Source organism: Xyrauchen texanus, chromosome 27 (genome assembly GCF_025860055.1).
Source record: "Xyrauchen texanus isolate HMW12.3.18 chromosome 27, RBS_HiC_50CHRs, whole genome shotgun sequence".
Taxonomy (NCBI): Eukaryota; Metazoa; Chordata; class Actinopteri; order Cypriniformes; family Catostomidae; genus Xyrauchen; species Xyrauchen texanus.
In genome coordinates this window covers 37,725,548-37,738,496 of record NC_068302.1, presented here as the reverse complement: position 1 = coordinate 37,738,496, position 12,949 = coordinate 37,725,548, and the positions used below count along the sequence as shown (strand labels likewise).

At 39.6% G+C, this 12,949-nt stretch overlaps 1 protein-coding gene and 1 pseudogene across 4 annotated transcripts in view; one reads left to right on the top strand and one right to left on the bottom strand.

The window, feature by feature from the left end:
* si:dkey-222n6.2 (keratin, type II cytoskeletal 8) overlaps positions 1–5,110 on the bottom strand; it is a 15,007-nt gene extending 9,897 nt beyond the window's left edge. For all 4 annotated transcript variants that reach the window (XR_007967761.1, XR_007967760.1, XR_007967762.1 and 1 more), the window contains exons 1-7: positions 4,785–5,110; positions 3,555–3,763; positions 1,548–1,608; positions 1,279–1,374; positions 1,030–1,194; positions 511–636; positions 107–327 (exon numbers count right to left, since the gene is read on the bottom strand). Coding sequence is in view for 1 of the 4 variants with exons in the window: in XM_052093766.1 (XP_051949726.1) it covers positions 107–327; positions 511–636; positions 1,030–1,194; positions 1,279–1,374; positions 1,548–1,608; positions 3,555–3,763; positions 4,785–5,048 (1,142 nt within the window). In the remaining 3 variants the exon portion in view is untranslated. The remainder of the gene's footprint in view (positions 1–106; positions 328–510; positions 637–1,029; positions 1,195–1,278; positions 1,375–1,547; positions 1,609–3,554; positions 3,764–4,784) is intronic.
* LOC127620695 (ankyrin repeat and BTB/POZ domain-containing protein 1-like) lies at positions 5,056–12,949 on the top strand (annotated as a pseudogene).

Here is a 12,949-nt window from a genome sequence, read left to right as displayed (position 1 = left end):
TTAAATGATTGCATCTTGGAAAAGGTCACATGTAATAGGATAATACTAAAATACTAAAAATAATCATTTATAATGTTTGATTCAGTCAGATGTTTTACAGTTTCACCTGTTCTCTTCTCCTTCCAGTAGTTTCCTGTAGGTGGCTATCTCAATATCCAGTGCCAGTTTGACATTCATTAGTTCCTGGTAGTTGCGAATCTGTTTGGCCATATCTTGTTTGGCTTTCTGCAGCGTGTTCTCCAGGGATTTGATTCGTTCTTTAGCATCAAGCACCGCCTCCTCACCGCAACGCTCCACCTCTGCGATTTCCCCCTCCACACCCACACGCTGCAAATTAGCAGAGAATTACAGCTGGTATCCAAAACCACTGTTATTCTAAATTTACAAGCTGTTTACCTTCATACTTGTAGAGAGAGTTATCAGTGCATTCAAAAAAGATGCTCACGGCTGTCATGGTGATAAAATGTAGACACAGTTGCTATAGTGATTGGTATAGTGGTAGGTTGTTACCTGTGATTTAGCTGTGGCTATCTCATTTTGCAGCCGCATTATCTGCCTTTTCAAATCAGCCATTGTGCTTTTATTATTGTTCAGCTCAGAGTTGCACTGGTCAGCCTGCGATGAGATCAAGTCAAACTGTGGAAGAAAAACAAACAGATACATTATGTGCAATTCTATGTAGAAATACATTACATTGAAATATATACACACACTGAGCACTTTATTAGGAACACTATGGTCCTAATAAAGTGCTCGTCGTGGTCTTCTGCTGTTGTAGCTCATCCACTACAATTGTATAGGGTGATTATCTTGAGTTATATATCTCATCAACGGTGCGTTTCCATCCGCAGAACTGTCCCTCACAGGGTGTTTTGGCACCATTCAGAGAAAACTCTAGATCTCCCAGGAGATCAGCAGTCTGGCACCAACAATCATGCCACGGTCGAAATCACTGAGATCCAATTTTTTCCCTATTCTGATGTGTATGCATATCTAAAGACTGAACACATCTGCACAAATGATCTTCACCTTGTTCTTGTACCAGGTTTCGGCTTCCTGTCGGCTGCGTCCAGAAATGTCCTCATACTGGTTCTTTACATCAGTGACAATCTGCTCCATGTTCAGTTGCCTACTATTGTCCATCTGCACCACAACAGACATGTTCTTCATGTCGGCCTGAAGTTCACGCAGCTCCTGCAAAGTGAGACAGATGATGTAAGAACTTCTGAATAATGTCCAGTGCTTAGACAGAGATATTTTTGGTATGTAAGTTTCTACCTGTTCGTTGAAGCTCTTAAGGAAATTCAGGTCCTCCAGGATTCCAGCAATTTTATCTTCCAAGGCAATTTTACCCAAGTAAGTTGAGTCAACATCCTGTCAGAACCGTGCAATTATTCTTATTAGCTTAGTAGATGATATTTGAACCATCTTTAATGTGACCTGCTTCATCATTTTATGTCACTTTGACCCAGATTTATGGATTTATGCACTGAAGTAAAAAGGAAAGTCTCAGACAACATTTCAATATTAAATAGATTTTGTCTTACCTTCTTTAGAAAAACAAACTCATTTTCTGCCTTGTTTCTGTTGTTAATTTCATCTTCATACCTGTCAGAAGGAATCTGAATGTAAGTATACAGTACACAGCCCTTTCAACAATTTACCATTGTAAGTAATTTGATCTCAATTGATGTTCTTTTATTAATGTTGTTTCTTCAACTTTGTGTGTGTGTGTGTGTGTGTGTGTGCGTGTGTGTGTGTGTGTGTGTGTGTGTGTGTGTGTGTGTGTGTGAGCGTGTATTTATCACTTTGTGGGGACCAAATGTCCCCATAAGGATAGTAAAACCCGAAATTTTTGACCTTGTGGGGACATTTTGTCGGTCCCCATGAGGAAAACAGCTTATAAATCATACTAAATTATCCATCCATCCATCCATCCATCATCAACCGCTTATCCTGTGTACAGGGTCGCGGGATACTAAATTATATTTTTTGAAAATGTAAAAATGCAGAAAGTTTTCTGTGAGGGTTAGGTTTAGGGGTAGGGTTAGGTTTAGGGGATAGAATATAAAGTTTGTACAGTATAAAAACCATTATGTCTATGGATAGTCCCCATAAAACATGGAAACACAACATGTGTGTGTGTGTGTGTGTGTGTGTGTGTGTGTGTGTGTGTGTGTGTGTGTGTGTGTGTGTGTGTGTGTATGTGTGCGTGTATTTATCACTTTGTGGGGACCAAATGTCCCCATAAGGATAGTAAAACCCGAAATTTTTGACCTTGTGGGGACATTTTGTCGGTCCCCATGAGGAAAACAGCTTATAAATCACACTAAATTATGTTTTTTGAAAATGTAAAAATGCAGAAAGTTTTCTGTGAGGGTTAGGTTTAGGGGTAGGGTTAGGTTTAGAGGATAGAATATAAAGTTTGTACAGTATAAAAGCCATTATGTCTATGGAAAGTCCCCAGAAAACATGGAAACACAACATGTGTGTGTGTGTGTGTGTGTGTGTGTGTGTGTGTGTGTGTGTGTGTGTGTGTGTGTGTGTGTCAGGAGATTTATGTCATTTTCTTGATAGTTTCCGAATTCTGTGCTGGAAATTACGCTAATGAAAATGAAATTTGTAATGTTTTTGAATTAAAAAGGCAACATTTTATGTCTACTAAATACCTACATAAAATAATATTTTCACTTTCACAAACTTTTTGCATAATTTGTCAAAATGCCAGCTTGGAAATTATGGCCAATAACAATATTATGCTCACAAGTAATATGTAACTTGATTGTTTTCTTTCAACATTACTTGTCTCATATTTAATCTCAAGCTTGCTCTTCAGTGACACTTTTGTCAACTTAACAAGTACACTCATTTGTGGGCAAATTTGTTTTTACAGATTTGACAGAAATTGTTGTCACACAGTAAATATTGGTTTATGTTTATTTCAATATTTGTTTGAATTAGTTATATTCTTAGAATAGATTTTTCATAGTTTAATATTGAAAGTCAGGGTTTGGGACAATTCTAAAGCAATAGAATAAAAGGCATTTGAAAAATATAAAAAAATCTATTCTAAGAATATACATGTCATTTTTATTTCTCTTTATCATGGCTACGTAAGACACTTTGACAGTTTTTGTGAAATGTGCTACAGTATATAAATAAACTTGTCTGGGCTTGCCTTTCCTACTGTAAAATCATCATACTACATTATTATGGGATCTCATTGAAACTTTTAGAATCTGTCATTATGTCTATTTTTATGACAACTAATAGCATGTTACTACAGTTTTATTTTACCTAAAAATTTAGTAGCAATGGTACTTTGGCTAAAACTGTGAAAATTTCCCATGGTACTGTCAATTATTCTAAGGGATGCTGTTGTTTACATGGTTTTACCTTAAAATTCAATTTAACATTATATACAGAATTTAACATTAAGCATCATGGTTAAAAGTTCTGTGCTCTACTTTGTGTTTATTATAAGTTGAATTATAGAATTATAATCTAGTCTCGAGCTGGGTTCAAGACTAAAGATGAAGTGTATGATTAGTGACCTTTGTTTTTGTTGCTCAACCTGTGCGAAGGCATTCTTGAGCTCAGTGTCCAGATGGCCTTTGTCTTTCTGTATCCGATCCAGCTGTGCCTGAAGGGAACTGATGTAAGTCTTCAGCATGGGCTCGAGTTTAGACTCAGACTTAGACTCAGTCTGCAGCAGCTGCCATTTAGTCTCCAACATCTTATTGTCTTGCTCCAGTATTCGAACCTGTATGTGTGTTTGTTTTTAGAGGGAAAACATGAGAGAATTGATACATAAATACTCTGTGACTGTGGTACTGTCTAAATACTGCTGTGAAGGGGTGATTTGCATTTTGTATTAAAAATACTATCGAGTGTAAGATGTCTCCAAACGGATATAAAAACGTTCTGAGATTTAAATGCAGATGCATGGAGGCAGGGCTGGACTGGTAATCTGGCATACCAGGCATTTTCACGGTGGGCAGACGTACTTTAGGGCCGATCAGGGATGGACTGGCCATCGGGAGAACCGAGCAGGCCGGTGGGTCGGCTGCAAAATGTGCCGAATGGGCCGTGAAAAGCTAAAATGAGCCGTCACGTTTATGCATAATAATGGACAACAAAACGGCATCATGATATGCAGAAAAGGACAGCAAGTTTTGGGCCAGTTGCCATGTAAAATCCCGGGACGATTTATTTTCCCAGTCCGACCCTGCATGGAGGTTTCGGTTTTCCAAGCGTCAAGCGCCCCCTGCAGGAATAAAACTTTGTGTCTCACAAAACACATTCAGTGGCTATAAACATGTGCAATTTCAGTCTTGTTACTACCCACACAAATCTTTCATATGAATTTCGAAAACTCGAAGTCTATCACATTAGTCATATGTGGAGTCAGTGAAGATGTTAAAGGCATCCATAGAAATAATGTTTTTTTTTTTTTTCAGGGTGAGGACAGCATACAGGCATACTTTCTTACAGACAAATGTTCTATTTGTTTGTGCATTATTTTTAACTTTTATTATGCACTTATATCTTTTATAAGATTTAGCAAATTTGCTGATTTATTTTGTGTGTATCAATTGAAATGAACCTAAAAAGCCTGAACCACAGTCAGGACACATTAATATTTATGGATATTAGGACAATCCAGCAATTTTTCAGAGTTTGAATGTCCACAATTACATTTAATTGTAGATGCTGAACTTTAAGAATCTCAGCAACGTATTCTGAATGAAAGAAGATATAAAGAAGACAGCGAAATGTCTCACCTGGTTGATGATGGAGGCAAAGCGATTGTTGAGAGATTTGATTTGCTCTTTTTCCTGGGTTCTCACAGCCTGTAGGTTTGGATCCAGATGAAGATCAATTGGCTCTAGAAGGCTTCTGTTAACAGACACAGCCTTGATGGGCACCCCGATTGTTGGCATGTCCCCAAACCCGAAGTAAGAGTTGCCCTGACGGGGTATAGATGATCCAACACGGGTGTAAGACCCCAATGAGCGGCTACTGAAGCCAGAGCCCACGTTACTCATGATCAAAATGACAGAGGTGGAAAGGTGTGGAGACAGGGATGAGAGGAAAGAGGTGATGGTCTCTAAGTTTGGCTGGTTGTGATTACTGTTTTTCAAATGCAAGCTACTTGTTTGCTGTCAAGTGGGTGTGTCATTGTGTTTAAATGAGAATATACCAGCATTCCACACTTTGAAAAACCTGTTCTGCCCACCACCTGTCCAGAACAAACATACTAAGCATTCATGCATGTTCATGCACAAAGAAATGACAGATGAATATGTTGTTCTCAGTCTGAAGATATTTTAGCTCTGAGATAAAGAATACTTCAAAAGACAACTTTGATTAAGAGAGTTTTCGATTAAGTCTCGGTTTCTGATTTTATAAAGTAATGTGATGTATGAACAGTAAGACAGCAAAAAATTCCAGATTCAGTTGTATTTGATGGTATGGGAGGCTTTGTTCCTTCGGTGGTTTTCTGGTACTGACTCAAACCAAAATCTCAGTCATGAGTATCATTGCTGTTCAGAATAGTATGACACAGTGCTTCCCTCTTGTGGCTGATTCTGCTCACTGCATTACTGTCAATTGTACATGGAGGCCTATACAAATATACATGTTTGAAATAGTGTTATGGCTTTATCTGATGCATGATGGAAGACCACTTTTGTTATTCATTAAGACACCTTTAATGACACATAACGATCAGTTAACAGCAAGTATAGTTAATTTCAGGCAAATTAGTTCATAAGTATTGCAGGCATTTGTGAGAATTAAGTATTGCATCATATAATGTCTTAACACCTCTCATATTTAACCTTTAAACTGTTCTGGTTTTAAACATTCTCATTTTAAAAATTTGTTTCCATGTTAAAGTGTTTTAATACGTTTGCTACAAGTAAAACATTTCACCCATTCTCATATATGAGATATGTATTTCTTTTAAATAAATATTGTGAGCCTGAATTCTATAAGTAATTATCTTTAACCATATTTAAGTTTGTATATGTTTACAAGTTTACAAATAATTTAGATTATTTTACAATTGTAAATTAAAATAGTATGTTTAATATTTTTTAGCATATCGTTATTACTGGAACCGTACATGTATTTCAAAATTGTCCACAAGAGGTAGTCAAACAGTTAATTTATTACACAATGATCCACAAGAGGGTGCTGGCAGAACAATAACCCATTTCAACAATAGTCCACAAGAAGGCACTGGTAGAACAGTACCACAGTAGTCCACAAGAGGGCGCTAGTAGAACAGTACCACAGTAGTCCACAAGAGGGCGCTAGTAGAACAGTACCACAGTAGTCCACAAGAGGGCGCTGGTAGAACAGTACCACAATCATCCACAAGAGGGCGCAAGTAGAACAGTACCACAGTAGTCCACAAGAGGGCGCTAGTAGAACAGTACCACAGTAGTCCATAAGAGGACGCTAGTAGAACAGTACTACAGTAGTCCACAAGAGGGCGCTGGCAGAACAGTACCACAGTAGTCCACAAGAGGACGCTAGTAGAACAGTACTACAGTAGTCCACGAGGGCGCTGGTAGAACAGTACTACAATTAGTCCATAAGAGGGCGCTGGTAGAACAGTACCACAGTAGTCCACAAGAGGGCGCTGGTAGAACAGTACTACAGTAGTCCACAAGAGGGCGCTGGTAGAACAGTACTACAATTAGTCCACAAGAGGGCGCTGGTAGAACAGTACCACAGTAGTCCACAAGAGGGCGCTGGTAGAACAGTACCACAGTAGTCCACAAGAGGGCACTGGTAGAACAGTACTACAATTAGTCCACAAGAGGGCGCTGGTAGAACAGTACTACAGTAGTCCACAAGAGGGCGCTGGTAGAACAGTACTACAGTAGTCCACAAGAGGGCGCTGGTAGAACAGTACCACAGTAGTCCACAAGAGGGCGCTGGTAGAACAGTACTACAGTAGTCCACAAGAGGGCGCTGGTAGAACAGTACTACAGTAGTCCACAAGAGGGCGCTGGTAGAACAGTACCACAGTAGTCCACAAGAGGGCGCTGGTAGAACAGTACCACAGTAGTCCACAAGAGGGCGCTGATAGAACAGTACTACAGTAGTCCACAAGAGGACGCTAGTAGAACAGTACTACAGTAGTCCACAAGAGGGCGCTGGTAGAACAGTACCACAGTAGTCCACAAGAGGACGCTAGTAGAACAGTACCACAGTAGTCCACAAGAGGGCGCTGGTAGAACAGTACCACAGTAGTCCACAAGATGGTGCTGGCGTAACAGTACATTAACAGTATTTTCCTGTTACCATTTTAATTGGATCTCTATTTAAAAACAGTTTGATTAAATCAAAATATTGGTGACATCTCACAATAATTGCATTACGGATAAATTGAAGGAGGTTTTATATAAGATTGTCCATAATTCCTGGTTAAGACACGTGTGGTACACCATTTTAAAGTTAGTATGGAAGGTACCTGTGTTTTTTGTAAAATTGCCCCTGAGACTATCATTTAATTATCTTGTTTGGGAGTGCCCTAAAGTACAAGTCTTAGAGCTAGTTGAAAAACTATTTCCAAAAAGAAGTGAAGATTTTTGTTAATTTTGAAGAAACTGATGTAATGTTAAAGTGTATTTCAATTGCTAATGCATCAGCGCTGGCCTGTTTAGTCTTTATATACTTTATATACATATCAAAGCAAATATACATGACTTATATAGTCTATAGGTACCATACTCATGTTGTAGCAAATGTACATGTCCTTTATATTATAGACAAATATACATGGCCTCTAATATCTCTTTCTCTCTTTCTCGATAGAAAGAATATACATATACAAATATGCATTGTAACTGTAGTCTGCAGATAATATAGATGCATATCCAAGCAAAACATGCCTCGTTTTTAGTCTCTAAATTACGCATATGTACACCTACTCTACCCACCCTAGCAACTGGGCCAATTGGTTGCTTAGGAAGCCTGACTGGAGTCACTCAGCATGCCCTGGATTCGAACTTGCGACTCGTGGTAGTGATAGTCAGTCCGTGAGCTACCCAGGCCCCCTTATTATATCTTAATTGAATCAAATGTAATAATCCACAGTATATGCTTGCATATGCCTTTATTTGAATGTGTTTGTGTGTGTATACCTTGACGCCGGGATTTTAGAATTTCTTGTGATGTCATTACGTGATTACGTAGATAAACTGCTGAATTGTTTTTTTAACTGATTAATTGAAACGACCCGTCCAAGAGAACTGGTTCGCCTAAAAGAATCGGACTTCCCATCAATATTTTGTACAGTACATCTGCACGTTGCCTATACAGCTGGAGTTTCACTTTCTGCCCCCTGTTGAAAACAGGTTGTACTTCAAGCTTGAATTGCTCCATTGGTGGGAATAGTCCTTATTACGGTCCAGGCGGCGACAAAATTATTTGCGTACATTTTTTAATACATTGTTTCTTTTAAATAATTATATTTAAAAAATTATACATTTTATTTGCAAAATGACAAAATGGTGTGTCAAACTGTAACAGAGAATACTTCAATTAAAAATTCTAACATTAACACCATGTGAAAACTAAAATAATAACATGTAATGAGTATACTGAAGTATTAGCTACATTTTAGAAGCTACTGTGTTGTGAATACTCCACACTTTAGAGGCTATTTCATGTTTTAGACAGTTTAGGATCATGCATTATGTGCAGCAAATTTTTACAGGGGCAAAAACATTAACTAAATTAACAAACATTTTCATCTACTAGATTAAAACTACACATGCATACCTACACATAAACAAACCACAGACAGACTCAATCTTGCACTTTGATTCTTTTCCCCATTGTAGACTTCTGGAGCAGGGTTATTACAGTGATGTTACGTTTGCGGTGCACGGGGAGATGTTTAAGGCCCACCGGTGTGTCCTGAGTGCACGGTCAGAATACTTTGCCCGCATGCTAGAGACCAAGTAGAAGGGCAACAGTGCAATTGCTCTCAAACATCCACTGGTAAGCACTGTTTTACCTCACAAATGACACCACTTCCGAAGTCAAAACCACACCCCTTGTTTGTAGTGGCATTCTACTTTCTCGTAAATGAGTGTTGTGAAATCTTTGACAGAAATTGTGTTTATACTGTCATATATTACAATGTCTCATGTATTATGAATCCTTCATTGCTTTCATAATGATGCATGAAAATTTATGACACAATTTATTTGTCAAAACGTGTGAAAACTGTTTGTCAAACCAGATATATTACTGCTTGTAGCAATGATGTATTTAATTTGTATGTTTGCAAATAATATATCGTCATCAGAAAGTGTTTAGTTTGGTGTTCACTTTTCTTAAGCTGTTTTTAGCTACTGCAAGATTAATTATCATGTCCCCAGGGCTGTGTTAAATTAAGAACAGACACTCCTGTCTTCTAACCATTCTCTCCACCATTATGCATCAAACTTTCATGACTCTAATCTGTCAATTTTCTTTTCTCTTTTCAGGTCAACCCTGCAGCATTTGGTGCAATCATGCAGTATTTCTACACCGGTGAGCATCAGACCAGACACAGAGTTAATCATCCAGAGCCAAACACAGTTGTTCATCACTCTGTACCTTGTGCTGGTTTGTCCTTAGGTCGTTTGGACATTGATGTGAATTATGTGGAGGACTGCAAGCGTTTGGCCAAACAGTGCAAGATCAGTGAGCTGATAGAGGAGATAGAAGTGAAGTGCAAACAGGTTTATGAGTTTGGTGAGGAAACGGTCAACCCTGCAAATACACATTTGTGGCAACTGTAGGTTGCCAAAATGCACGCTGCTCAATTTAAATGGATAATTCACCCCAAAATGTAAATTCTCTTATCATTTACCCACCGTCATGCCATCCCAGATACGTCTTTCTTCTGCAGAACACAAGTTAAGATTTTTAAAAGAATATTTCATCTCTGTAGGTCCATACAATGCAAGTGAATGGGGTAAAAAATGTTGAGGCTCCAAAAACCATATAAAGGCAGCATAAAAATAATCCATATGACTCCAGTGGTTTAATCCATGTCTTCTGAAGTGATTTAATCGGTTTTGGGTGAGAACAGACCAAAATGAGAGTTGAAAAATGTTCAAACGCTGTGCTTGTCACTGTCACTTTTTACCCAGCTGTCCAGTCACAGTGGAGGAGGGGCGGGACGAATACCACACCAACCACCCGTTTCCTCCTACTTGTACAATGACTGAACAACAATGGAGTTTGGTGGTCTCTCGAGTTTTCATGTCTGTACCAGCTGACAAATCCAGACTACCACAATATTAATATGAAAAATAATGCTTCAGCTTCCCTCATCCCGAGCAAGGGCCAGAGCAAATGCTCTTCCTTGTGCCGACATTTTTACACTCAGTACTTGTTGAAAACACAAACTATCTGTGAAATTAGGTACTTGCAACACATTTCTTCCACGGATATTCCATTTCAAAGCAACCAAAGTGTCTCAGCTGAAAAAACGCTGCGCCTCCAAAAGCACTGGCAAAAAAAATGCTTTTGTGGACACAAGGCGTTATAGATTACTTTTATGATGCCGTTATATGCTTTATAAATCTTCAAAGTTTTGGACCCTGTTGACCTGTATTGTAAGGACCAACAGAGCTGAGATGTTCTTCTAACAATGTTTGTGTTCTACAGAAGAAAGTAAGTCATACACATCTGGGATGGCATGAGGGTGAGTAAATGAAGAGAGATTTTTCATTTTTGGCTGAACTATTCCAGATGCAGAAATCTTTTACACGTGATCTTGTCTCACTATTAAAGCTGAAGTATGTAACTTTCTGTGTTGTAATATTTTCTCTTATCCCAGGTCATCTTTCTCTACCGGCAGGTCATCCCCATTTACCTGGATGAGGGAAGGACAAGGGGAGGGAAACAAAAAAAAATGTGTGGCACCTACATGCCGTAACGGCGATCATGCCAAATTAACAAAACATTTTAAAAAAAGAGAGTGAAAGGCCAACGCGGAGAGAGAGTGGGAGAGAGAGGACTCGCCGGTTCTCTGATACGCCGTAGCTTGGCCACTCCTCCACCCTCAAATGGACGACAACCGAGGCAGTCCTCCGGCCCCTGGCGGACGGAACGTCCCACCATGTTTTTGGTGGACGGTAGGGATATCCCCCACCCCAGGCAGGGGTAACCGCTCCAGGTGGTTGGTCGGGAGCCCCTCCTCCCCTCGCGGTTGGTGGCTGTTCCTCCGCTTCCAGGTGTCCGGGCTCCTCCGTACACCGACGGATGGCCGCGGCTGCTCCTTTGGGGTGGATGGTAGCGCCGAGAACTCCACTAGGGCGCATCCCTCCTCCTCCCTTGGTTTCGGCACCAGTGTAAAGGGGATTAATGGGAAGGAGGAGGCGAGATCCGGCTTGACAATATAAATAATATTAGAATTATAAACTTGACCAAAAAGACAAACGCACACACAGGTGTCTTTCAGTGTTGTAATACTTTCTCTTATCCCAGCTTTATATTTTTATAAGGTTTGTCACATGTTTTTGTTTACATATACAGAATGTGTTTGCTGTTGCAGCTGGTTTTGTTTACATTACACTTGGGAAATCTGTAGATTTATGATGTACGGTACGGTCTGTTTCCGGTCCATCAGTTCAAACCTACTGAAACTTTGGTTTCAGAGGGCCCTTAGCTGTTCATTGATTTGGAACGACCCTAAAACATGTCAGCCAAGATTGTTTTCCCTTCCCAGTGCCCTTTGGATGCTGATTCATCACATTTGGATTGCAGGGTCAGACTACCTCATTCCTGCAATGACATACCCTTTTTCCAAAACCCCGCCCTCCGAAGACATATCAACCAACCTGAAGTCGGCAAATCCGAGCGAGAGTATTTTTGATTGGCTAGTTTACTAATTGGTTGGGGTTCCCCCAACTATTTTTTTATTTTTTGCAGTGTATAGAGGGTAGGCGTCTCACAGACACGGGTGTGATTTCAGAGGTTAACGATTTCAATTATATCTGTCAGGTAGTTGGCACATTTTATGTGTGTTATTCCAAAAAATTGCTTTAAGCGGTTTAATTGCTGCTGTTTATCATTATCGCTCTCTCTCTTTCAGTCTCCAGTAAGCCCTGGGACATGTGTGAAGGTGTTGACTCTTGATCCTCATGACTTTCAGCTGCAAGATGGCTCTCCTCGCAGACAGTGCACTGCCAGCCGAGCTCAGGGTGAGACGCTCACACACATCTATTTTCTTGATGATGTGATGCGCTTCACGATTCCTTGAAAAATGTCACTCAGTTTATTATTGTAGGTTGGATATGGCCAGCTTCCTTTCGATCTAACTGACAGCTTACCGGGCTATCCAGACATCTGCTTCCGGGTGCAGGGTTATACATTTCTGTGTCATAACGTCAGTATTTGTCATTCATGTGAAAGGCATAATCCAGAGTTTGTGGCAGCCCAAGAATAAATACAATATCCCTCTGTTTGACTTTATTTTTAATTACTTAGAATCTATTATTAGAGTGACAGCTGTACGCTTTTGTGGTCGTTTAAGGTTTGATTATAGATTTGACTGTTTTATGCTGATTAAATGTGTGTGTGCTTATGTGCAGGCGTTTTTCTGTGGCCGTTTTTTTTTCACTCTCTTTTCTAACTCTCTTTCTCTTTGTACAACTCTTTTTACAACTGTTTCTAGCTTGAATTGTTTTACCAATAGTATTATTCAGAATTTGGGTGTGTACGTTTTAGGATTTTGTTCAGAAAGGAAGTCGGATGTTAAGGGATTATTGGATGTATGTTTCAGTTGGTGGAGAGACCAGAGTTTGCGGATATGATCCGAGATGATGCTGGCAATGTGGCTGCCAGGCAGGAAACTGGCTCCATCCCACTGGTGGACGAGATTCGTTTTCACATCACCAGTAATGTTCAGAAGTACAGCGCCATTTGA